General features: G+C 45.5%; 1 protein-coding gene and 1 long non-coding RNA gene across 11 annotated transcripts in view; both read left to right on the top strand.

Moving 5' to 3' along the window:
* Positions 1 to 26,809, top strand: part of LOC127003047 (attractin-like protein 1) — a 46,617-nt gene that overhangs the window by 13,202 nt on the left and 6,606 nt on the right. For 8 of the 10 annotated variants that reach the window (XM_050869410.1, XM_050869412.1, XM_050869411.1 and 5 more), the window contains exons 9-23: positions 504 to 815; positions 1,711 to 1,779; positions 2,723 to 2,921; positions 10,771 to 10,884; positions 14,573 to 14,896; positions 15,287 to 15,413; positions 15,977 to 16,180; positions 17,656 to 17,796; positions 19,003 to 19,149; positions 19,922 to 20,086; positions 20,764 to 20,974; positions 22,064 to 22,142; positions 23,728 to 24,126; positions 25,031 to 25,145; positions 25,277 to 25,483. In XM_050869410.1, the coding sequence (XP_050725367.1) occupies positions 504 to 815; positions 1,711 to 1,779; positions 2,723 to 2,921; positions 10,771 to 10,884; positions 14,573 to 14,896; positions 15,287 to 15,413; positions 15,977 to 16,180; positions 17,656 to 17,796; positions 19,003 to 19,149; positions 19,922 to 20,086; positions 20,764 to 20,974; positions 22,064 to 22,142; positions 23,728 to 24,126; positions 25,031 to 25,145; positions 25,277 to 25,431 (2,761 nt within the window). In that variant the 3' untranslated portion in view covers positions 25,432 to 25,483. Of the gene's footprint in view, positions 1 to 503; positions 816 to 1,710; positions 1,780 to 2,722; positions 2,922 to 8,414; positions 8,484 to 10,770; positions 10,885 to 14,572; positions 14,897 to 15,286; positions 15,414 to 15,976; positions 16,181 to 17,655; positions 17,797 to 19,002; positions 19,150 to 19,921; positions 20,087 to 20,763; positions 20,975 to 22,063; positions 22,143 to 23,727; positions 24,127 to 25,030; positions 25,146 to 25,276; positions 25,484 to 26,809 lie in introns of all 10 variants that reach the window. The other 2 variants (XM_050869417.1, XM_050869418.1) reach the window with 2 other exon arrangements.
* Positions 5,486 to 7,190, top strand: LOC127003053 (uncharacterized). Its single transcript, XR_007756914.1, has 3 exons — positions 5,486 to 6,002; positions 6,484 to 6,675; positions 6,772 to 7,190. It is a non-coding gene; the product is annotated as an uncharacterized LOC127003053 (long non-coding RNA).

The following is a 26,809-nucleotide window of genomic DNA, read 5'->3' on the forward strand; positions in this document are numbered from 1 at the left end:
CCTCCTCTCACACACAGGGTTTGATATATATGTTCGGAGGGATGAAATTTATATGTATTTATTTATTTATTATTTTAACATTTCTCTTGCATTTATCAGATCCATTCTCCTCCTTCTCCTCCTCCTCCTCCTCCTCCTCCTCCGCACACAGGGTTCAATATACATGTTCGGAGGGATGAAGTCCATTAATCTATTTTCCCCTCGCCTCAGGAAGCTACATAGTCCTCAGTCATTCATATTTATTTACTTATTTATCTATATATTTATTTTCCCCTTGCCTCAGGAAGCTACATAGTCCTCAGTCATTCATATTTATTTACCTATTTATCTGTATATTTATTTTCCCCTTGCCTCAGGAAGCTACATAGTCCTCAGTCATTCATATTTATTTACTTATTTATCTGTATATTTATTTTCCCCTCGCCTCAGGAAGCTACATAGTCCTCAGTCATTCATATTTATTTACCTTATTTATCTGTATATTTATTTTCCCCTCGCCTCAGGAAGCTGCAGAGTCCGGCGCCGGTCCCTCGGTTCCTCCACTCGGCAGTGCTGCTGGATGGCCTCATGCTGGTCTTCGGCGGCAACACCCACAACGACACGGCCTACTCCTATGGCGCCAAGTGCTACAGCGCAGACTTCCTGGCCTACGACGTCGCCTGCAACGCCTGGTACGCACTGCGGCGGCCCCCGAATCTGTATCTGGATGTGGCGCGCTACGGACACACGGCCACGCTGCACGCTGGGGCCATGTACCTCCTGGGCGGCTTCAACGGAAAGATGCTCGGTTCACTCCTGCGCTACCACCCCGGGGAGTGAGTATTGGGGGGGGCGGGGGTCATATTGGTATTTTTTTTATGTTTCAGTATTTTTTTTTTTTTTTATTTTGGTGGTAAGATGCTCTGCTCTCCTCCAGGGCAGTGTTTGTAGGTGTTTGCATGTTTGTTTACAGTGGTATTTGTGCCCGTTTGAGTGCTCTAAGGTGTGTTTTATTTGTTTTTCCTATCTTTCTGTGTGTGTGTGTGTGTGTGTGTGTGTGATATTTTCTCTGTCATTCTTTAGCATTTTTTGTGCTTGCTTTTTCTGGTGTTAGATTCTCTGTGTGTGTGTTTTTGTACATGATGTTTCTTTCTTTGTCTATCTTTAGCTTTTCTTTCATGTGTGTGTGTGTGTGTGTGTGTGTGTATTTACCTAGTTGTAGTTTTACAGGGCCTGGGCTTACGCTCGTGTGGTCTCGTCTCCGTATCTGCATTTATCCAACTTTTCCTCAAAGCTTTGCACACTCCTCGCCAATACTACTTCCTCACTTAGTCTGTTCCAAGCCTCTATATTTCTTTGCGGGAAGCTATATTTCTTTATGTCTCTCAAGCATCTTCCCTCCCTCAATTTTTTACTGTGTCCTCTTGTGTTTCTGGTGGTAATTTCTTCTTTTAGTATTAACTCCTCGTTATCTACTTCTTCCATTTTGCTCATTAATTTATAGATTTGTATTAGGTTTCCCCTTTCTCCTCTTTGTTTTAGTGTTGGTAAGTCCATATCCTTTAGTCTTTCCTCATATGTCAATCCTTTCAGCTCTGGAGTCATTTTTGTTGCCATCCTTTGTATTCTTTCTAGTTTATTTATGTGTGTGTGTGTGTGTGTGTGTGTGTGTGTGTGTGTGTGTGTGTGTTTCGCAGTCTCTCAATACCCTATCCTTTCCTCTCCCTCCAGATGCGACAGAATCACACCCACCGAGGAGTGCCTGAACGCCTTCCCGGGACGCAAGTGTATCTACAACAGGTGAGGGAAGGGTGTGAAGGAAGGGATAAGGAGCAAAGGCAGTGAATAGGTGCAGAACCTGACCCACTTATAATCCTCTGGACTCATGGGAAGTCTTATTATTATTATTATTCGATGAGGAGGAAATATTGTGTCCGAACAGATGTGAAAACTACCCCACACAATTCCCTGGGCTGATGGGATGTTTTTTATTATTATTATTATTATTATTATTATTATTATTATTATTATTATTATTATTATTATTATTATTATTATTATTATTATTATTATTATTTATTATCATTATTATTATTATTATTATTATTATTATTATTATTATTTTTATTATTTATTATCATTATTATTATTATTGGGATCCATGAAAGGTAATCAAGGGAATATATAAGATTGATATAGACCCAAACGGACACAAAAATCCACGTCCTCTTCTCTCATGGAAGTAGAGAAAGTCCATCCACTCATTTAAAAACACTAAGGTCAGTATTATACGACACCTTCGCTTCTCACGTCAGCTATTTCTAAAGGTCAACAAGGGGGTCAGTCGGGTTATAGTGAGTGTTTCTTTAGGTTCACGGTACAGAGGAAGGGTCAGACCACCCCCAGGGTCATAAAACTACTCCTGGAAATGCCCACAACTCCTATGAAAGCCTTGTCAAATATGTGTTTCTGGGCAGCGAAATGTCTTATACAGTCGTCCCTCAAATAGTACGGTTTCCAATAGTTCGGTTTCGGTTTTATGTGGAAGATTTTTTTAGGATTTTCGAATTTCCCAATGAGTAGGAAATATTAAAATCCTAAAAAGGTCTTCCATGACAATCCATATAAATCCGAAACCGAACTATTGGAAACCGTACTATTTGAGGGATGACTGTAATACGACCTTCAAAACTCAACCTTACTCACAAACACATACATCATCACCCGCATCCTCTCCTCTCAGGGTCCTGGAGAAGTGCGAGCCCAGCAAGAACAGCGACAAGAGCAACAAGGCGTACGACGTGTGCTCCAACGTGACGCCGGCGCTCAACTACACGGAGCTGTGCAGCGAGCAACAGTCCTGCTGGTCCTGCATGTCCAACACCTACGGCTGCACCTGGTGTGGCAACGCTTGCACCCACAACAAGTGTCTCGAGTACAAGGTATGTTCACCCCTGGACCCCTGCCCTTGCCTTACCTTACCTGCCTACACACACACACACACACACACACACACACACAGACACACACACACACACATCTTCTCTGACACCTTAACACCCTACACTCTACACCCTAATAGTTCCTGCTGGCCCCTTCCTAACCTAAACCTAACCTAACCTAACCTAACCCACCCTCACTTACTCCCCACATAAACCATCCTAACCTAACCTCTGCCCTCCCTTACCTTATCCTACCCACCTACACACACACACACCCCTTCCCTGACACCCTAACACCCTTCACTCTACACCCTCATAGTTCCTGCTGAGCCCTCCCTTACCTACACCTAACCTAACTCACCCTCACCTACTCCCAACATATACCATCCTTACCTAACCTCTGCTCTCCCTTACCTTCACTCCTCCCCCTCCTCCTAACCTAACCTACCCCTTCAACCTTATCAACTTAAGAATATCCCTCATGTTAAGTAATGCCTAAGGTTCTTGCCACATTTCACAACACTCTATTAGTCCGCCGCTGTACCATGAATTTTCTGCTTTCCTCTGGGTTGCCTTTCCCTTCCCTTCCCCTCCCTTGGCTGCCCCTTTTAGCCACTAGCAGAGAATAGATGGATAGATTGATAGATTAGTGGATGGTCTGGTTAGGTTACAGAGGAGGTATGTCACTTAACGAGCAGCCTTGTGTCCCTGTGACTGATTAAGCTTGTATGTCCATGTTACAAGCTCTACCTTCCTCAGCCATTCCCTTGAGATCAGTTCCTACAAGCTTTCTATCTGTACTACAAGCTCTCCCTTCCTCAGTCATTCCCTTGAGATCAGTTCCTACAAGCTTTCTATTCCCAGTATTACAAGCTCTCCCTTCCTCAGCCGTTCCCTTGAGATCATTTCCCTACAAGCTTTCTATCTGTACTACAAGCTCTCCCTTCCTTGGCCATTCCCCTGAGATCAGTTTCCTACAAGCTTTTTATTGCCCATATTACAAGCTCTCCCTTCCTCAGTCATTCCCTTGAGATCATTTCCCTACAAGCTTTCTATTCCCAGTATTACAAGCTCTCCCTTCCTTGGCCATTCCCTTGAGATCAGTTCCTACAAGCTCTCCCTTCCTCGGCCATTCCCTTGAGATCAGTTTCCTACAAGCTTTTTATTCCCAGTATTACAAGCTCTCCCTTCCTCAGCCATTCCCTTGAGATCAGTTCCAGCAATATCAGTTAACCAGACCCTGTCCCCTACAAGCTGTCCATGAACCGCTTTTACAGGTTAATTGCTACACCTGACAGTGAGTTTCAAAGTTAATTATAGCAGGGTGTTAATAGGGAAAGGAAAAGTATTTGGAAGTGAATTAAGTGGAATTTAATGAAGTCAAAATAGTTTCCGAGCTGCTGAGTTGGTAATACCCGACATTTAGTAAAGGAGAGCTTGTAATGCAGCCTCTAGTCACCTGTCTGTGTCTTGGCCCAGTGTGACAGTCCAACAGGGTCATTGTAAGCACCCAGGCCATGCTATGCTCTCCACATTTAGTAAGGGAGAGCTTGTAATGCATCACTAGTCACCTGTCTGTGTCTAGGCCCAGTGTGACAGTCCAACAGGGTCATTGTAAGCACCCAGGCCATGCTATACTCTCCACATTTAGTAAGGAAGAGCTTGTAATGCATCACTAGTCACCTGTCTGTGTCTAGGCCCAGTGTGACAGTCCAACAGGGTCATTGTAAGCACCCAGGCCATACTATACTCTCCACATTTAGTAAGGAAGAGCTTGTAATGCATCACTAGTCACCTGTCTGTGTCTAGGCCCAGTGTGACAGTCCAACAGGGTCATTGTAAGCACCCAGGCCATACTATACTCTCCACATTTAGTAAGGAAGAGCTTGTAATGCATCACTAGTCACCTGTCTGTGTCTAGGCCCAGTGTGACAGTCCAACAGGGTCATTGTAAGCACCCAGGCCATACTATACTCTCCACATTTAGTAAGGAAGAGCTTGTAATGCATCACTAGTCACCTGTCTGTGTCTAGGCCCAGTGTGACAGTCCAACAGGGTCATTGTAAGCACCCAGGCCATGCTATACTCTCCACATTTAGTAAGGAAGAGCTTGTAATGCAGCCTCTAGTCACCTGTCTGTGTCTTGGCCCAGTGTGACAGTCCAACAGGGTCATTGTAAGCACCCAGGCCATACTATGCTCTCCACATTTAGTAAGGGAGAGCTTGTAATGCATAACTAGTCACCTGTCTGTGTCTAGGGCCAGTGTGACAGTCCAACACAGGGTCATTGTCAGCGCCCAAACCAAATTATATCCTCCACAATGATCCGTAACTTTTCCCCAGTACCAGATGCTAAAGAGAGCTCTCGAGTGGTTCTCTAAAATATCCTCCTTTTCATATCAACTCGCGCACCAATTCGCCACTCTTAAACCAAGGCATTTTTTAGTGATTTAGTTTTGCTCGTTATTCAAAACACTGGTAAGGTAAGGCACTCATAAGCCAAGGTAATACTGTACAAGGACTATTTCAAGGCATTTATTAGTGATTTAGTTTTTGCTCGTAATTCAAAACACTCGTAAAGCAAGGCACTCATAAGCCAAGGTAATACTGTACAAGGACTATTTCAAGGCATTTATTAGTGATTTAGTTTTGCTCGTAATTCAAAACACTCGTAAAGCAAGGCACTCATAAGCCAAGGTAATACTGTACAAGGACTATTTCAAGGCATTTATTAGTGATTTAGTTTTGCTCGTAATTCAAAACACTCGTAAGGCAAGGCACTCATAAGCCAAGGTAATACTGTACAAGGACTATTTCAAGGCATTTATTAGTGATTTAGTTTTGCTCGTAATTCAAAACACTCGTAAGGCAAGGCACTCATAAGCCAAGGTAATACTGTACAAGGACTATTTCAAGGCATTTATTAGTGATTTAGTTTTCCTCATAACTCAAAACACTCATAAAGCAAGGCACTCGTAAGCCAAGGTAATACTGTACAAGGACTATTTCAAGGCATTTTTTAGTGATTTAGTTTTGCTCATAATTCAAAACACTCATAAAGCAAGGCACTCATAAGCCAAGGTATTACTGTACAAGGACTATTTCAAGGCATTTTTTAGTGATTTAGTTTTGCTCATAACTCAAAACACTGGTAAGGTAAGGCACTCATAAGCCAAGGTAATACTGTACAAGGACTATTTCAAGGCATTTATTAGTGATTTAGTTTTGCTCATAACTCAAAACACTGGTAAGGTAAGGCACTCATAAGCCAAGGTAATACTGTACAAGGACTATTTCAAGGCATTTCTTAGAGATTTAGTTTTGCTCATAATTCAAAACACTCGTAAGGTAAGGCACTCATAAGCCAAGGTATTACTGTACAAGGACTATTTCAAGGCATTTTATTAGTGATTTAGTTTTGCTCATAACTCATAACACTCATAAAGTAAGGCACTCATAAGCCAAGGTATTACTGTACAAGGACTATTTCAAGGCATTTATTAGTGATTTAGTTTTGCTCATAACTCAAAACACTGGTAAGGTAAGGCACTCATAAGCCAAGGTATTACTGTACAAGGACTATTTCAAGGCATTTATTAGTGATTTAGTTTTGCTCATAACTCAAAACACTCATAAAGCAAAGCACTCATAAGCCAAGGTATTACTGTACAAGGACTATTTCAAGGCATTTATTAGTGATTTAGTTTTGCTCATAACTCATAACACTCATAAAGCAAAGCACTCATAAGCCAAGGTATTACTGTACAAGGACTATTTCAAGGCATTTATTAGTGATTTAGTTTTGCTCACAATTCAAAACACTCATAAAGCAAGGCACTCATAAGGCAAGGTATTACTGTACAAGGACTCTTTCAAGGCATTTATTAGTGATTTAGTTTTGCTCATAACTCAAAACACTCATAAAGCAAGGCACTCATAAGCCAAGGTATTACTGTACAAGGACGTTTTGCCTTGGGAGCTTACGAACTTGCTATATTGGACTGTAAAACTGGCCCTTAATGTGCATAGCTGTGGTTGCCCTCCCTTCCGGCTGCCTGGCCACTCAGAGCCTAGTATTAGGTCTGTAGCTTAACACTTGGGACCTACTATAGTTACCTTAGTCTTTGCCAAGGAGGACGCCACTTTCTTCTTCTCTTAGTAAATATGGTCCAATCCACAGCCCAGGACAGCGTGATTGTCAGCCCCCAAACTAACCTAAAACTACATATTTATTGTCGTTGTTGGTGTTTATGAAGTAAATTGAAGGTCACCCTACAGGAAAAGAAGGGAAGGAAAGGAGGGAAGAGAAGGGAAGGGAAGGAGGGAAGAGAAGGGAAGGAAAGGAGGAAGAGAAGGAAGGAAGGAGGAAGAGAAGGGAAGGAAGGAGGAAGAGAAGGAAGGAAGGAGGAAGAGAAGGAAGGTAATGAGTGAAGAGAAGGGAAGGAAAGGAGGGAAGAGAAGGGAAGGAAAGGAGGGAAGAGAAGGGAAGGAAAGGAGGGAAGAGAAGGGAAGGAAAGGAGGGAAGAGAAGGGAAGGAAAGGAGGGAAGAGAAGGGAAGGGAAGGAGGGAAGAGAAGGGAAGGAAAGGAGGGAAGAGAAGGGAAGGAAAGGAGGGAAGAGAAGGGAAGGAAAGGAGGGAAGAGAAGGGAAGGAAAGGAGGGAAGAGAAGGGAAGGGAAGACGAGGCAAGGAAAGGAGGGAAGAGAAGCAGGGAAGGGAATGGAAGGAAAGGAGGGAAGAGAAGGGAAGGAAAAGGAAAGGAGGGAAGAGAAGGGAAGGAAAGGAGGGAAGAGAAGGGAAGGAAAGGAGGGAAGAGAAGGGAAGGAAAGGAGGGAAGAGAAGGGAAGGGAAGGAGGGAAGAGAAGGGAAGGGAAGGAGGGAAGAGAAGGGAAGGAAAGGAGGGAAGAGAAAGGAAGGGAAGGAGGGAAGAGAAGGGAAGGGAAGGAGGGAAGGGAAGGGAAGGAAAGGAGGGAAGAGAAGGAGGGAAGAGAAGGGAAGGAAAGGAGGGAAGAGAAGGGAGGTGGTAGAATTGAGAGGGAAAAGAAGGAAGAGAAAGAAAAGAGAGAATTGAGAGGAAAAACAAAAGAGAAGAGGATCAAAACACCTTTCCAAATGATTCTGATCCTCTGTTTTAGAATTCTTTAATATTGAAAAGGGAAAGAAAAGAAGGATATTGAGAGGGAATGGCTATATAGATAAAAGGTATTGGATGCTTCATAAAATTCATAACGGCCGTGATTCCAACCCTATATTAGAATTCGACCCCATTGGTAATTTTTCCCCTCTCTTTCGTTCCCTTCCCTGCGTCCTTTCCCATATAAATCAAAGGTATCCAATGCTTCACAAAAATCCCAAAATCCATGTAGAGTCTAATCCTGCTTGGGCGCTCACAATAACACTGTCCTGGGCTGCGGAGACGGACCCCATAGTCTTTATTTATGTAGCGCGCGCTTTTGCCGAGGGAGGTGATTAACACATTGTCTTGTTCCTGACAGCCTGAGGGGGTGATGAGTTTGAGTAATGGTCTGGTAAATAAAGAGGTGCCCAGGCCTACCAAGGTGGTGGTATGTTGCTCCTTGATAGTAGTGGTCATGCCTGCTCTCGTTCGCTTTCTGGTCCATATATCTAAACGTGTCAGCCCCTAAGCTCGCATGTTAGAAAAGCCCCTCGTGGAAGTTGCTAGTGTTCTCATGGGCTGTTTTGCTCTATCTCGCTCTCTAACCTGCATTCTCATCCCAGTAGCTGCGGGGATCATGTTTCTCAAAGGCCCCTCAAAGCGAATTAATGAGAAAAAATCATCACTCACGCAAGCCATTTCATAATATATATCAACGCGTTTGTGATCAGTTTATGCATCGTCTGTTTTTTGGGGTGTTTATGTCATGGCAGAAATTTGGCCTGTCGTTGGTACACGGTAAAGCCACAAATTTGGCCCGTCGCTGGTACACGGTAAAGCCACAAACTTGTCCCATCGCTGGTACACGGTAAAGCCACAAATTTGGCCTGTCGCTGGTACACGGTAAAGCCAAAAACTTAGCCCGTCGCTGGTACACGGTAAAGCCACAAACTTGCCCTGTCGCTGGTACACGGTAAAGCCACAAACTTAGCCCGTCGCTGGTACACGGTGAAGCCACAAACTTAGCCCATCGCTGGTACACGGTAAAGCCACAAACTTGGCCTGTCGCTGGTACCGGGTTAAACCTATCAGCCCCTAAGTTTGCCTGTTTGAAAAGCCCCTCGTTGAACTTGCTGGGGTTTTCATGTACTGTTTTGTGATCCTAGTGATAGTTTTACCCGACCTGCACCTTGAACTAAAACATCACCCATGAAATCCCGGCTAATCATCTCCGTGGCCTTCGAAAGTTTGAAAAGCCTCTCGTGGTAAAAGTTGCTGAGATTTTCATGGACTGTTTTGCGACCCCAGTGATAGTTTTTCCCGACCTCTGAACCTTGAGCTGAAATATCACCCATGAAAACCCGGCTAACCCCTTCAACACGTATACTGCGACTTTGCGTGCCCCGTACCATATCCGAGGACATGCATACTGCGTCCTGGCTCGCTTTAGCCAATATACGAGTTATTTTATCTATATTTATGCTTACATTTCAAAATTATCAATGAATTTGTTTCTTTATGTGCACCATTTAATTCTGCATGTTTTCATATATAATACATGATGATTATGTTGAGTTTATGGCTTAAAAATTGTCATATTCAATAGCGACATTTGAAATTTGGCGCGTGCGGCAATCCTAAATGAGGTGCGTGGCGCTGTTTTGGCCCGCCCGTAGTGAAGGGGCTTATCTTCTCTGTGGCCTCGGGAAACAGCTGTAATGGGAGCTCGATACGTTTAAAGATATGGACCTCTGTGTTTACCTCTCTTGGTTACTGCAGCAGCAGCTTCTTGTAGTAGTTCCCTCTGTGCATGTCTAGAGAATGGTCCCTAGTGTCATGGTGCTCCTCAGCCTGTCTGCCAGAATGTTGATGTCACTCGTTAAACTCCCTGCCATGTCCTGTTCCTTCCTGCCCTGCTATGCTCCTCTATACTCAAGTTGCCTCATATTTTATCATGTTTGCTGTTTGTTTGTCTGTGTGTGTGTGAGAGAGAGAGAGACAGACAGACAGGCATACACATTTATCGCAGGAGCTTGTCATGTATGTGTGTGTGTGTGTGTGTGTGTGTGTGTGTGAGAGAGAGAGAGAGAGAGAGACAGGCATACAGACATACACATTTATTGCAGGAGTTTGTCATGTGTGTGTGTGTGTGTGTGTGTGTGTGTGTTGTCCGAGTACTGATTTCCTAACTGTTTGATTGTTGTTATACCAGAATAGCTTCGTGTCTTTACTCCTCTCCCTCCTTACCTTCTTTTTCTGATCCATCTCCTTCCATATGCCTGTGTCTCTCCTGTTCTTATGTTTCCTTTGGCTCTTGTGTCTAGATCTGAAAGCAACCTTGGTCCTGTAGTGAGTCTTATGGGCTGTGGAAAGTACCTTTGTCTCACTCTTGGTTCTGCAGTGAGTCTCAGGGGCTGTGGGCTGTACTGCTGTCATTCTGGGGCATGGTTTGAGTCTTGAAGGCTGTGGGCTGCACCTCTCTATCACCCTGAGCTGCTGTGAGTCATGTGGGCTGTGGGCTGTACCTCTCTGTCCCCTGCTGTAGGTGGTGGTGGTGGAAGTGGTGGTGTTGGTGTTGGTGGTGGTGGTTCTTTTGGAGGTGTTGGTTCTTTTGGAGGTGTTGGTGCTGGCGGCGTCCCCACAAGCCAGGACAAGGTAGAGCTGGGATGAAGGGGAGGCCGCCCTGGGCCGGGCCTGCACACTGTTCTGACGCGCTGAGTTGTGGCCCCTCACAGGTGTCCCCCGCAACACTCACTCATGGCGAGCGCGTCCACAACACTGTGGACCAACCCAGTCCATCCAATGACTTCCTGGTGAAGCCCACCATTGTTGTGGACCACTCCGCCAAGGTACGTGAAGCTCTGCCCGACCTTGATGCCCAGTACTAACACCGACAGACAACACTGGACGCCCAACGCTGTGACTCGCGCCAGACCTCAGACTGTCAGTGGCGGAGCCATGATGACTTGTAGGGCAGCTCAGGAGCCCAGAGGCACTGACTCTGTGCCAAATAAAGGAACAATGATAAGTTTGGAAATTAATTGAGGGTAAGAGGGAGAATTAGAGGACTTGGCCCCCACGGCCCTGCAGACAGCACATGTTGCAGACCAAAATGAAGTGACTGATGAGAAGGCTTTGTGTAAACAAGACTTGCACAGCACAACCCAAAGGTCACGTGTACTGAACAGCACAACTTTGAATACTCCCAAGTTTGTGTATCCACCAAGTTCTTGTGCTGTTTTGGGCTCCTCTGTAAACTGTGTCATACAGCAAACCTTGTGGCTGACGGTGCTGTGTTTCTGCCTTGCTGTGCTGTGCTGTGAGCACCACCGCCAGGAGCTCCAGGGACTGCACGGAGCACAGCCTCAGCAGCAGTCAGGCTCGCTGGCCCCAACATGACCAACAGACAATTCCTGACTGGTCCACAGCCTTGCTTAGTGTGTCTGTCTACTCTGACGCCTATTCCTTGGAACTCCGTCAGGGGGTGATCATGGCAGAAGACTCCATTTGCTCCCAGTCCTGGCCATTCCCTTCGTCCTTGCCCAGCCTAGTCCTGTCACTCCTGCATCTCGCTGCCCCTCAAGCACTCCACCACCATGGCCGACCCTTGCACTGGGCCTGTCTTCTGGCTCCCTAACATCAACCTTACTCTTGCCCTCTGTTCCAAAGCCCCAGGCTCCAGTGGGGTACATTTCAAGATGTTTCACTGTGACTCCATTCTCTGATGATCATGTTTGCTCTCTGTGTCAGCTCAGCCTTTTCCTACCTCCTGCCGCTGCACTGAGCCACTCCCACCAACCCACAGTGTCTTCCCTCTCCCTTCCTCACCAGACACACCAGGTCCTCCATAAACACTTACATTGTCCTCACATTTGTCAGTTCATCCTTTCCCTTACTTTTTACATATTCAAACTATCCTTGACTGCTGCACTGAGCCCCTCATAGAAGTACATCACAACCTCTATGAAAGCCTTGTCAAATATGGGTACAGTAAAAGCCTTGTCAAATGTGTGTACAGTGTAACCCCCAAAATCTTTAAAAATATGGGTCCACAGAGAAACAGAAGCCTTGTCAAACTATCCCTAGGCCACAGAGCTTAAAACTACCCATGAAAATACATCACAACCTCTATAAAAGCCTTGTCAAATATAGGTACAGTGTTAACCCCGACCACAGACCACAGAGAAACAGAAGCCTTGTCAAACTATCCCTAGGCCACAGAGCTTAAAACTACCCATGAAAATACATCACAACCTCTATAAAAGCCTTGTCAAATAATGTGGGTCCAGTGTTAACCCCCAAATGTATCAGAATATTGGTCCACAGAGACAGAAAAGAGACCATCGCATGTAGGCTAACGTGACTCTTCCTTGTCCAACACCTCGTACTTCTCGACATGACTGACTTTTTTATAATTACTTAGCATGTGCATGGGTGGTGATAGCCTGCTTACAACCCCTAGGAGTGTGTGTGTGTGTGTGTGTGTGTGTGTGTGTGTGTGTGTGTACAGGCGTTGAAAAAAGCAATACTCGGCACCCTTCTTCCATTGTACTGAGCAAAGGTTCAGATTTCAACTCTATTGGTTCTGTGTCTTATGTCAGTGCTCTCCATCCTGCCCTGGTAAAGATTCCGAGTTAATTCCTACAAATAAAAATGAAAGATAAAAACAAAAGCCTGTCAAGTGTTGCTCCTGTAAAAGTATAAAGAACTGAGTGGCAAGAAGATGAGTTATAGACGCCACAATCGCTGCTATTGGTGCCACGAACAGCTGATTCAAAGTTAATTTCCTTTAACAATAAAAAAAGCCTGTCAAGTGTTGCTCCTGTAAAAGTATAAAGAACTGAGTGTCAAGAAGATGAGTTATAGAAGCCACGATCGCTGCTATAGACGCCACGAACAGCTGATTCTAAGTTAATTTCCATAAACAATAAAAAAGCCTGTCATGTTCTGCTCCTGTACAAGTATAAAGAACTGAGTGTCAAGAAGATGAGTTATAGACGCCACGATCGCTGCTATAGGCGCCACGAACAGCTGATCCTAAGTTAATTTCCATAAACAATAAAAAAGCCTGTCATGTTCTGCTCCTGTATAAGTATAAAGAATTAAGTGCCCAGAAGATTTATAGACACAACGATCACTGCTATAGGTGCCACGAACAGCTGATGTGGCAGTGTTTACATTTCATCCATAGCGAAACCAAACAGAACATCAACTTAAGACATGCAGAACCTCCATCGCCAATTCATATTCCCTCGTCTTGTGGTCTAAAGGTGCTGTGTCTTGTATTCTTCAGCCTGTACACTCACACAGACGTAACTCTCTCGCTCCTGCATCCGGTAAACCTAGGAATGCTAACCTAACCTAACTGGAGAGGCTGAATTTATGTTTTTATGTTAGCGCCATGCCTCGTGCCACCTCTGTATGCCAAGGAATGAGTCTTGTCTTGGCTGTGAATGCTAGACGTAAGCTTTGTGGAGACTGATGTGTTTGTGATATGTGTATTTATTTAGTATTGAAGTTTGAGTGTCATTGAAATATATGGATAGGGATGTTTAGAAGTCAGACAAAAGTGATTCAAGGGCTAGATTCTGATGTATATGTGTTATGTATTTATTTATGTATTATTAGGCTTGAGTATCATTGAAATATAGGGTTAGGGATCCTTCACTCAGACACAAATGATTCAGGGGGCGAGAAACTTGTCAGATGAGGATAGACTTAAGCATTTAAATCTGCGTTCACTAAAAACTAAAAAAAAAAAAAAGACGAAGGAGACTTGATCGAGGTTTATAAAATGATGAAGAGCTAATAATAATGGATGTCAATAGGGGTGGTAGGGAGATGAGCGTCACATGGGCAAAGGTTTAAGTTTATATATTCAGATTCAACAAAGACATAGGCAAGAATGGGTGTTTAGGTTCCCAGTGACTCAAATCCATTCCAGCAAGACTTTTTACCCTGCAACTTGACATAGCAAAAGTAAACGGTCGTGAAGGGTACAACATGTGCTCCTATACTAAACCCTTTCATAATGGTACAAAAGGTTCAGTCTGCTATAGGTGTTAAGGTTCTCAGTTTAGACCCTCAGTGACTCAAATCCATTCCAGCAAGTCTTTTTATACTCCACAACTTAAGTTAGCGGAAGTACACAGTGGTACTAATGGGTACAGAGTTAGATAAAGTCAGTAGGGTGGTGCAAGAAGTCTGGCTATAGTACTTAGGTTCTCAGTGACTCAAGTCCATTCCAGCAAGTCTTTTTATACTCCACAACTTGAGTTAGCGGAAGTACACAGTGGTAATGGGTACAGAGTTAGATAAAGTCAAGTCGTAGTGGGTGCAAGACAGTCTGCTATAGGTACTTAGGTTCTCAGTGACTCAAGTCCATTCCAGCAAGTCTTTTATACTTCACAACTTGAGTTAGAAGGAAGTACACAGTGGTAATGGGTACAGAGTTAGAGAAAGTCAAGTCGTAGTGGGTGCAAGAAGCTCTCCCCCGCTACTTCCCTTCCTAACGTTGTGTCTGTGGCCTCCCCTCAGGGCGTGGGGAATGGGGACAGCTGCGAGGAGGACACCCTGCGCTCCCACTGCAAGTCCCTCAAGACCTGCCAGCTTTGCCGCGCCCACCAGCACTGTGACTGGCAGGAGCAGCTGTGCGTGGTGGCGCGGAACAGGACCAACACCCCAGAGCACCTCGAGGTCTCTGGGGTGGTGCTTCCGGGCGAGAACATCCCCAGCACGCCTCCCGTTGACCAGCAGGACCACCGCACGGCCCTCAGTGGGGGCACACGCACTGCCTTGCACCCCCACAAGGCCTGCGATGAGACGTGTGCCGAGCGGACGACGTGCTCCAAGTGTACTGAGGTGAGGAGGGAGGGAGAGGGAGGAAGGGAGGGAGGAGGGAAAGAAGGAGAAAGAGAGGCATAGGGGCAGACGGAAGGAGGGAAAGGGAGGGAAGGAGAGAGAGGAAAGGGAGGGAAGGATGTATTGGGAGGGAGAGGAAAGAGGGGGAGGTTAGGAAGGGGAGAGAGGGAGTGAATGAGATGTAGAGGGAGAGACGGCAAGAAGGAAGGAAGGAAAGGAGGAGGAAAGACAGAGAGAGAGAGAGAGAGAGAGAGAGAGAGAGAGAGAGAGAGAGAGAGAGAGAGAGAGAGAGAGAGAGAGAGAGACTAACCAATCTCAAGTACATTATCAAGGTCTTTCAAGTCTCACGGCTCATCAACCCCCTCCCCCCCTCTCCTTGGCCCACCCCAGAGTACGTGTATGTGGTGCTTCAACCAGCAGCGGTGCGTAAACAACAACTCCTACCTGGTCAGCTTCCCGTACGGACAGTGCCGGGAGTGGACCACCGAGGCCAAGAAGTGCATGGACCTCAAGCCTGGTAAGTGGACCTCGCTTTTGGCCGCTCCTCTGAACCCTTTTTGTAGGAGTGATTTGCGGAGTTTTCTTCACTAATGTTTTCTCTCTTTGCCTTTGAGTTGTTTCCTTTACTGTTAAAAAAAGGTGAGGAAAGGAAGGGAAGAAGAAGAGGAGGGAAGGAGTCTTTTGGCCGCTCCTCTGAACCCTTTTCGTAGGAGTGATTTGCGGAGTTTTCTTCACTAATGTTTTCTCTCTTTGCCGTTGAGTTGTTTCCTTTGCTGTTAAAAAAAAAGATGAGGGAAGGAAGGAAGAAGAAGGGGAAAGAAGGGAGGGGGTGAGAGGTGAAGAGCGAGAGGGAGGGAAGGAAAAAGAAAAGTACAGGGAGAGAAGGAAGGAGGGATAGAGGAGTAGGGTGGACCTCGCTTTTGGCCGCTCCTCTGAACCCTTTTCGTAGGAGTGATTTGCAGACTTTTCTTCACTAATGCTTTCTCTTCTTGCCCAAAACTCTTACGAAAGCCTATGTGAACCTGGGCGATGACATGTTAAGTAGTACAACCCTAAGTGTTGCCTTCCCTCATCCTTCAGGAGAGCGTCGCTGTTCCCTACACAAGACCTGCAAGGAGTGCCAGGCGGACGTGGCGTGCGGATGGTGCGATGACGGGGGCGGCACTGGCATTGGGCGCTGCATGGAGGGGGGGCAGCGCGGGCCGGTCAACCCTGTCACCGGCGTGCTCAACCGCAACGCCGGGAACTGCTCCGCCGCCAACTGGTTCTTTACGGAGTGTCCACGTGAGTGTGTGGCGGATTGGTGGTTGGGTTGGCGACTCTGGTGCACATTTAACTGTCCTTTATGATCTTGCTTCTTTGCAGTTCCACAACATTTTTTTTCTTTTTTTCTTTTTCTTGGAACTATTTGCAATGAGTGTGTGTACGTGTGTGTGTGTGTGTGTGTGTGTATTTACTTAGTTGTAGTTTTATAAGGCCTGGGCTTACGCTCGTGTGGTCCCGTCCCCATATCTGTCTGTACTTGTCCAACATTTCCTTAAAGCTTTGCACACTCTTTGCCGATACTACATCTTCACTTAGTCTGTTCCAAACCTCTATATTTCTTTGTGGGAAGCTATATTTCTTTATGTCTCAAGTGTGTGTGTGTGTGTGTGTGTGTGTGTGTGTATTTAACTATATGTGGTTTTGGGATGACATTCAGTTTCTCATTTAATCATTTTCCTTCTGTCAAGTTTAAGTGGGCAAGGTTTATCAAGGTGTGTGTGTGTGTGTGTGTGTGTGTGTGTGTGTGTGTGTGTGTGTGTATGGTACTATATTTTGGGATGGATTCTCAGTTTCTCATTTAATCATTTTCCTTCTGTCAAGTTTAAGTGGGCAAGGTTTATCAAGGTGTGTGTGTGTGTGTGTGTGTGTGTGTGTATATTTACCTATTTGTACTTCCCTATCTGTGGTGTTCAGGGCCTGAGCTAACCTGGTATAGTCCTGTCTCCTTGTCTATATATGTCCAACCTCTCCCTTATTTGCTGGACACTCCCTGCCTCCACAGTCTCCTCCTCTAGACCATTCCACTCATCTGCATCTGTGTGGGAAACTGTATTGCCTTTTACCCTTCAGACGTGTTCCCTTTTTCAGCCTCTTACTGTGTCCTCTCAGCCCCCTCCTCCTCCCCTCTGTCATAAGCAGGTCGTCTCTTTCCACCTTTTCCAGCCCACTAGTAAATTTGTACACAGCTATTAAGTTTCCTCATCGTCTCCTCTCCTCAAGCGTCTTCACTTTCATTTCCTCCAGTCTGTTCTCATATGGTGTCTCAATATCTCCGGTACCATTTTCCTCGCTATCTTCTGTGTCCTTACCAGGTTCCTTGTATCTCTTTTCCTCTGTGTGTGTGTGTGTGTGTGTGTGTGTGTTTACCTAGTATTTACCTAGTTGTGACATACAGGAAAAGAGCTAAACTCGCGCTGTCCCGTCTCCATATCCGCTCTCATCCAACTTTTCCTTAAAATCAATAAATGTGTGTGTATTTACCTAGTTGTATTTACCTAGTTGTAGTTTTACAGGGCCTGGGCATTATGCTCGTGTGGTCGCGTCTCCGTATCTGCATTTATCCAACTTATCTTTAAAGCTTTGCACACTCCTCGCTGATACTATATCCTCGCTCAGACTGTTCCAAACCTCTACATTTCTTTGCAGGAAGGTGTGTGTGTGTGTGTGTATTTCTTGCTAACATGTGCATTTGTGTGTGTGTGTGTTTGTTCCAGTGTGTAATTGCAACGGGCACAGCACATGCGACAACAACAGCCAGTGCCTCCAGCCATGCGCCAACAACACCGTGGGGCCGCACTGCCAGTACTGCTCCAAGAAGTTCTACGGCTCGCCCATCAACGGAGGACTCTGCAGCCGTGAGTATTGATTGGGTTGTGTTAGCTTGGAATGGAGGAGGTTGGGCTGGGTTATGATTGGGTTGTGGGGGCAGCCGTGAGTATTGATAGGGTTGCTTTAGCTTGGAATGGAGGAGGTTGGGCTGGGTTATGATTGGGTTGTGGGGCAGCCATGAGTATTGATAGGGTTGTGTTAGCTTGGAATGGAGGAAGTTGGGCTGGGTTATGATTGGGTTGTGTCTGTGGGGGGTTGTGAGAGAGAACTATAGATGGAAGGCTATTTATATATAATTACCTTGTGTTGTGTTGTCAGGTCAGGTTGTACAGTGTGTTAGGTCAGGTCACAGCCCGTAACACCCTCACACCTTCCTGATGTGTGTGTGTGTGTGTGTGTGTGTGTGTGTGTGTGTGTGTGTGTGTTACTTTCCGAGTGTATGGGTGTACAGTGTGTTAGGTCACAGCGCACAACAACCCCACACCATGTTATTGAGTGCATTAGGTCAGGTCACATTCCCTATCAACCCCATACCATGTCAAAATAAATTAGGTCAGGTCACACCTCATACCAGTCCACGCCATGTTATAGAGTACATTAGGTCAGGACGCAACCCAAGACAGCCTCACACCTTGTTATAGTGCATTATTTCATATTTTCATGCTGACTGCTCTTCTGAACTTGCTAACTGCATGCCTCCCCCCCTCCCGCGGCCCCGCTGCACACGACTTTCTACTCATTCTCATCCCTATACTGTCCAAACCCCTTATGCAAGAGTCAACCAGCATCTTCACTTTTTCATCCCTCACGCTGGTAAACTCTGGAACAATCTTCCTTCACCTGTATTTCCTCCTGCCTATGACTTGAACTCTTTCAAGAGGAGGGTGTCAGGACACCTCTCCTCCTGAAATTGACCTCTCTTTTTGGACACTCCTTTGGCCTCTGTTCGGGAGCAGTGAGTAGCGGGCTTTTTTTATTTCTTTCTTTGAGCCCTTGAACTGTCTCCTTAGATGTGAAAAAAAAAAAAAAAAAAAAAAAAGGTCAGGTCACATTCCCAACCAACCCCACACCATGTCATATAATACATTAGGTCAGATGACAACCCATACCAGTCCACACCATGCTATTGAGTGCGTTAGATCAGGTCACATTCCCTACCAACCCCACACTATATTATAGAGTGCGTTAGGTCGTGCCGCACCCCATACCAACCTGACATCTCCCTTCCCCAGCGTGTATGTGCAACGAACACGGGGACGACTGCCACCGGGAGACTGGGCGCTGCAACTGTCACACAAAGGGGGTGACCGGCGACCACTGTGAGCGCTGCGACAAACAGAACAACTACGTGGGGGAGCCGCTGCAGGGATCATGCTTCTGTGAGTGTGCAGGAGGAGGAGGAGGAGGAGGAGGAGGAGGAAGGAGCATAAGCAACAGGAAGAAAAGAAGGGGAGAGAGGGGGGGAGGATTGCTTCTGTGAGTGTGCAGGAGGAGGAGGAGGGGGAGGAGGAGGGAGCATAAGCAACAGGAAGAAAAGAAGGGGAGAGAGAGAGAGAGAGAGAGAGAGAGAGAGGGAGGGAGGGATTGTGCTTCTGTGAGTGTGCAGGAGGAGGAGGAGGAGGAGGAAGGAGCATAAGCAGCAAAAAGATAAGAAGGGGGGGGGGGAGAGAGATAGAGAGAGAGAGAGAGAGAGAGAGAGAGAGAGAGGAGGAGGAGGAGGAGGAAGGAGCATAAGCAGCAAAAAGATAAGAAGGAGAGAGAGAGAGAGAGAGAGAGAGAGAGAGAGAGAGAGAGAGACTATGATTATGGGAGGAGAGAGAGAGAGGAGAGATGAGAGAGAGAGAGAGAGAGAGAGAGAGAGAGGAGGAGGAGGAGGAGGAGAAGGAAGATGAGGAAAGGGATTGTGCTTCTGTGAGTGTGGAGGAGGAGGAGGAGGAGGAAGAAAAAGAGAAGGCAGAAAAAAAAAGGAAAAAGAAAAATATACAGATAGAGGAAAAATTTAGGATGGAGGAGGAAGAGGAGAGGAGAGGAGGAGAAGTAGAAAAGGTACTCATCATTATACTCCACACATATATAACAACATAACCTAAACATGCCAACGCCACTATACCAACCGCCCTGGTTCTAATCCGTCTTTTTCACCCCCGACAGATGACCTCCAGATTGACTACCAGTTCACCTTCAACCTTAGCAAGCAGGAGGACAGTCACATCCGCCAGATCAACTTCTTCAACATCCCCACCAAGAGCGATGTAGACACCGACTTTGACATCTATTGCTCCAAGGCCACCAACATCAAGATATCCTCAAAGACTAGTGAGTGGCATGGACTGGGCTTGATGTACTCTTGCTAAAATATAACCTTCGTTCTTATCGCCCTGCTGCACACGGCTTTCCACTCTTGCTCATCCATATGGTAGCCAAATCCCTTATGCAAGAGTTAACCAGCATCTTCACTCTTTCATCCCTTCTGCTGGTAAACTCAGGAACAGCCTTTGCCATGATGCACACAGCGTTCCACTGGCTCATCCATATGCTATCCAAATCCTTTCTGCAAGAGTTAACCAGCATCTTCATTCTTTCATCCCTTCCGTGGGTAAACTCTGGAACACCCTTCATCTGTATTGCTTCCTTTAACAGCATATTAGGTCAAGTTTTAGAGTGTGTTAAGTCAGGTCACATCCCCTACCACCCTCAAACCTTCCTTTAACAGTATATTAGGTCATGTTATAAAGTTTATTAGGTCAGGTCACAACCCAAGCCCGCCCCACACCATGAACTTGAACTCTTTGAAGTGGGAGTATCAGGTCACCTCTCCTCCTGAAATTGACCTCGTTTCTGACCCCTCGTCTGTTTTCTTTGTTGGAACTGTGTCTAGCTGCTTTTTTATTTATTTAGAACTGGTCAATACGAGGCTCTGAGTACGATGATCTGGCAACAGTGACCATGACCCCACAACCCCCAATGAAATCCTTGTATTCTCCTCGGCACAGCACGGAGTCACGAGTCCTGGATCATCCGCAACTACACTGGTACGCGCATCAAACAGCGGTTCAGCGCCTCGGAGTACACCTTCGGCTCGGCGGACAACAACACCACCTTCCTCGTCTACGTGTACAACTTTACGCCACCCATCGAAATCGTGGTGTCCTTCTCGCAGCACCCCAAGCTCGACCTCATTCAGTTCTTCTCCATATTCTCGCTGTGAGTTGACTTCCATATCCGTCCGCTGTATCTGTCTGGGTTTGGGGTTGGCATGTTTCTTCTTCCTCCATGTTGTGTTCTTTTGTCACAGTTGTTAATGTGTGTGTTAGTCATTCAGTTCTCCATATTCTCGCTGTGAGTTGACCCTCTTGCAAACTCCTGTGTTCTTATGTTCTTATATGTCTGCGGGTCTGTCTGGGTTTAAGGTTGGCATGTTTCTTCCTTCCTCCATGCTGTGTTCTTTTGTTATTGTTGTTAATGTGTGTGTTCGCTGTGAGTTGACTTCCATATCCGTCCGCTGTGTCTGTCTGGGCTTGGGGTTGGCATGTTTCTTCTTCCTCCATGTTGTGTTCTTTTGTCGTTGTTGTTAATTTATGTGTTGGTGTGTTCCTGCCTGTTTTCTGTTTTTCTCTTCATTCTAGCATTGTATTATTTTTCTGAGTTTTATCCTATTGTTTTTTTGTTGTTTTGTTGTAAGTGTCAATGTGTCTCTGTGTCTGTGTTTCTTTCAGCCTTGTTTTGTTGTTCCCTCAAGTCCTATTTAGTTTGTTTTCCATATTCTCGCTGTGAGTTTCCATATCCATTTGTATGTGTGTGTGTGTGTCTGTATCTTTTCAGCCTGGCTTTGTTTTCTCTCTTTCTCTGAGCTCATTTTCTTGTCTATGTAGAGTCTTCACAGTGACTGGCTTGTGTTTCTGTGACTAATCTCTCGTGTGAATGTGATCTGAGCCCTTTTGTTTCTTTCTGATGTGTGGCTCCTTCCCTTTTGTTCCTGTAGATACTCCCTGTAAGAGTGTGTAGGATCATCACAGTCAATGGCACATGTTTTTGCATCTGATCTCTCATGAATGTGATCTGAGCCCTTATGTTTCTGTCTGATGTGTGGCTCCTTCCCTTTTGTTCCTGTAGATACTCCCTGTAAGAGTCTGTGCAGTATCATCACAGTCAATGGCACATGTTTTTGCATCTGTTCTCTCGAGTCTGTGCAGTATCATCACAGTCAATGGCACATGGTTTTGCATCTTATCTCTCATGAATGTGATCTAATCCTGTATATATTACTGATGGGTGACTCTTTCCTTCCTGCAGATGCTTCCTGATCCTGCTGACCCTGGCGGCCATCCTGTGGAAAATCAAACAGAAATACGACATATACACCAGAAGACAGGTCAGTCGCCCATCTTGCTGGCTTGTGACATGACCAGCATCAGGAGGTTGGACAGCATAGGGAAGGGACAGAGAAGGCAGGCTTGTGCAGTGAGGCCATGGGAATGCAGTGGTGGAGGCATTTGGCTAGCTAGATCAGAAGGGTAGAGTAACAATAGCAAGAGGAGATACCAGAGGATGAAACTTTGTCAGCATTTCAAGGGGCAGAAGACACAGTAAAAATTAGCAAGGGAAAAAGCAGTAGGAGATAGCAAGGGATGAAACTTTGTCAACATTTCGAGGCGCAGAAGACGTAGCATAGAAATAGCCAAAGAAAATAGCAAGGGATACATCTTAAGAGGTAGAAGACACAGTGAAAATTAACAAGGGAAAAAGCAGTACGAGATAGCAAGGGACGTAACTTTGTCAACATTTCAAGGGGCAGAAGACACAGTGAAAAATAGCAAGGGAAAAAGCAGTAAGAGATAGCAAGGAACGTAACTTTGCCAACATCTCGAGGCACAGAAGACATAGCATAGAAATAGCAAAAGAAAATAGCAAGGGATACATCTTAAGAGGTAGAGGACACAGTGAAAATGAGCAAGGAAAAAGCAGTAGCAGATAGCAAGGGACGTAACTTTGCCAACATTTCAAGGGGCAGAAGACAGTCAGTAAGAGGGAGGGAGGTGAGGCTTAACATTTGACTTAATCTTCCATAGAAATAGCCAATACATTTCAAGGCACAGAAGACATAGTGAAAAATAGCAAGGAAAAAAGCAGTAGTTACAGCACGGGACATAACTTTGTCAACATTTCAAGGGGCAGAAGACAGTCAGGAAGAGGGAGGGAGGTGAGGCGAACTTAACCCTCACTTGACTTAATCTTCCACTCTTGCCAATATCTAAGGGGCAGAAGACAGTCAGTAAGAGGGAGGGAGGTGAGGCAAACTTAACCCTCACTTGACTTAATCTTCCACTCTTGCCAATATCTCAAGGGACAGAAGACAGTCAGGAAGAGGGAAGGAGGTGAGGCGAACTTAGCCCTCACTTGACTTAATCTTCCACTCTTGCCAATATCTCAAGGGACAGAAGACAGTCAGTAAGAGGGAAGGAGGTGAGGCGAACTTAACCCTCACTTGACTTAATCTTCCACTCTTGCCAATATCTCAAGGGGCAGAAGACAGTCAGGAAGAGGGAGGGAGGTGAGGCAAACTTAACCCTCCCTTGACTTAATCTTCCACTCTTGCCAATATCTCAAGGGGCAGAAGACAGTCATTAAGAGGGAGGGAGGTGAGGCGAACTTAACCCTCACTTGACTTAATCTTCCACTCTTGCCAATATCTCAAGGGGCAGAAGACAGTCAGTAAGAGGGAAGGAGGTGAGGCGAACTTAACCCTCACTTGACTTAATCTTCCACTCTTGCCAATATCTCAAGGGACAGAAGACAGTCATTAAGAGGGAAGGAGGTGAGGCAAACTTAACCCTCACTTGACTTAATCTTCCACTCTTGCCAATATCTAAGGGACAAAAGACAATCATTAAGAGGGAGGGAGGTGAGGCAAACTTAACCCTCACTTGACTTAATCTTCCACTGTTTTCTCCCCGCAGCGACTTCTGGTGGAGATGGAGGCCATGGCATCCCGCCCCTTCAGACCCATACTGCTGGAGCTCTACCCGAGAGGCACCGCAGCTGACGACGACACTTCCGACACCACCACAGAGACCCCCGACACAACCACCACCACCACCACCACCACCACTACCACTACCACCACGAACGCAATCACCACCACCATCAAGCCACTCACCAACACCAATAATAATAACAACTGCTGCGTGCGTGAGACCAACGGAACCATGCCCGGCGCCCTCACAGCCTCCGCCAACAAGACCAACTCAAAGTTCTGCAATAACAGCGCCAACAAGTTTATTCAGAATTCCATCTCGCCCGACAGTCTGTCCTCGGATCTCCTGGACTCCCTCGGCACGCTCAAGGTCAAGAAGAAGGTGAGGAGTCTGCTGCTTGTTGTTTTATCATAGTTTGTACCTTTGTCTTCCTCAAGTTTTCCTTTTATTATTTCCTGTTTTTTTGTTATCGCTGTTTAAGACGGTGAAAGTTTCCTCAGCCTTCGTTCTCCAGTCCAAGATGCTTCCTGCCTCTAACCTGACCTGTGATAACCTTGCCCAGCGTCTTCAGCCTTTGTCTGTTCTTTGTCCTGCCTTTAGCCAAACCTAAGTTAACCTAACCCATGGGTGGAGTGAAGACAAGAGTTATGTATTCAAATACAAATTTGAAGACTTCAGATTCCTTTGAATACAAATGCAAATTTGCATACACTGAAATGATTTTAATTTGAATACAAATACGAATACTTCTTCAAAGTATTCATGATTACATTCATGAATACTTTTCATTGAAAAATACCTTCTTGATATAACTGGGTAGTCCACTGTACGTATAATATCCCGTGGGCAATGGACAGTAGAGAAAAATCCCACAATGAGCCTGAATGAATTAGATCACACAGTCACTCTGGCAAGTGGCAACTGAGCCAGCCTCCAGACACCCCCCTGCTAGGCTAAACCTGTGCTATACACTGCCATTACATGTCCACCCAGGAGGCTGGGCTTGTAAGGAACAATGGCTGGTATTTCTGATGATAATTTTTTAAGTATTCATCACATTATTCACAGAATATGAATACTATTCCCTTGTATTCAAATACAATTGAAAATACTTTGATTTCTATCAATTATTACTCAAATACAAATACAAATACACAAGTACAGTGTTCAGATGTATTTGAATACAAATACTGAATACAAATACTCCACCCCTGCCCAACACAGCCTTTCTTCATCTTTGCACCGTCACCCCTAACCTCCTCCTCCTCCTCCCCTCCACCCACAGGTCAACCCCAGCCCCATAGCCCTTGAGCCTTGCTGTGGGAGTCGCGCTGCCGTCCTCTCGCTCCTGGTGCAGCTCCCCACGGGCACCGAGCTCTACACACCTATCGGCCACCCAGGTCAGCCCTCGTTAACTGTTACCACCGGGCTTGTCTTGGGGTGTTTATTTATTCATTATTTGTTTATTTCTTTATGACAGAGGTTACTACTACTACTACTACAACTACCTTCATTCTCCCCTTTCTGACAGGCGGGCTGGCCATCGCAAGCACTCTAGTGACCCTCGGCAACCCTCGAAAAAGTAGCAGCGAGCCGGTTGCGGTGACCAAAGGCGACATCTACCGAAACAAGACGACGCGGGGCAAGCAACCGTACTCCAACCACTCTACCGACACCTGCATCTAGCCCCTCCACTCCACCACACCACCAGGCCTCCACGCTCCACTACTCCACGCTGGTAAGGCTTGAGGTTGCATTTGTTTTCCTGAGACTATCACACATATCGACTTGCCATGTTATCCCTTCTCTCTGTTCCTTGATCAGTCTGTCTACATATGTTCTCTAAGACGCACTCAGTAAGACTATCACCCATTTTGACTTGCTGTGTTATCCCTTCTCTCTGTTCCTTGATCAGTCTGTCTACATGTGTTCCCTAAGACACACTCAGCAAGACTATCGCCCATTTTGACTTGCTGTGTTATCCCTTCTCTCTGTTCCTTGATCAGTCTGTCTACATATGTTCCCTAAGACGCACTCAGTAAGACTATCACCCATTTTGACTTGCCATGTTATCCCTTCTCTCTGTTCCTTGATCAGTCTGTCTACATGTGTTCCCTAAGACGCACTCAGTAAGACTATCACCCATTTTGACTTGCCATGTTATCCCTTCTCTCTGTTCCTTGATCAGTCTGTCTACATATGTTCCCTAAGATGCACTCAGTAAGACTATCACACATATCGACTTGCCATGTTATCCCTTCTCTGTTCCTTGATCAGTCTTTCTATACATGTTCCCTAAGACGCATTCAGTAAGACTATCACCTATTTTGACTTGCCATGTTATCCCTTCTCTCTGTTCCTTGATCAGTCTTTCTATACATGTTCCCTAAGACACACTCAGTAAGACTATCACCTATTTTGCCTTCTCTGTTCCTCGATCAGTCTCAGTAAGACTATCACCTATTTTGCCTTCTCTGTTCCTCGATCAGTCTTATGTGTATTTGTTTTCATAGACCCACTCAGCAAGACTCACCATCCATTTTGACTACTAAGGAACGTATTCTTAAACAGTTCGGCGCCCAAGTTTGTGTGTTCGACTAGGCTTTTTTAGGAGGAGTTGTGAGCATTTTGTAGGAGTTGTGAGCATTTTGTAGGAGTTGTGAGCATTTTGTAGGAGTTGTGAGCATTTTGTAGGAGTTCTTGGCATTTTGTAGGAGTTATGAGCATTTTGTAGGAGTTGTGAGCAGTTTGTAGGAGTTGTGAGCAGTTTGTAGGAGTTTTGAGCATTTTGTAGGAGTTCTGGGCATTTTGTAGGAGTTTTGAGCATTTTGTAGGAGTTTTAAGCATTTTCCAGGCATTTTGTAGTTCTGAGCATTTTGTGGGAGTTTTAAGCATTTTCCAGGCATTTTGTAGGAGTTCTGAGCATTTTATAGGAGTCTTGAGTATTTTGTAGGAGTTTTAAGCATTTTCCAGGTATTTTGTAGGAGTTTTGAGCATCTTGTAGGAATTTTAAGCATTTTCCAGGCATTTTTTGAGTCTTAAGCATTCTGTAGGCATTCTATAG

This window comes from Eriocheir sinensis, chromosome 24 (assembly GCF_024679095.1).
Source record: "Eriocheir sinensis breed Jianghai 21 chromosome 24, ASM2467909v1, whole genome shotgun sequence".
Classification (NCBI taxonomy): domain Eukaryota; kingdom Metazoa; phylum Arthropoda; class Malacostraca; order Decapoda; family Varunidae; genus Eriocheir; species Eriocheir sinensis.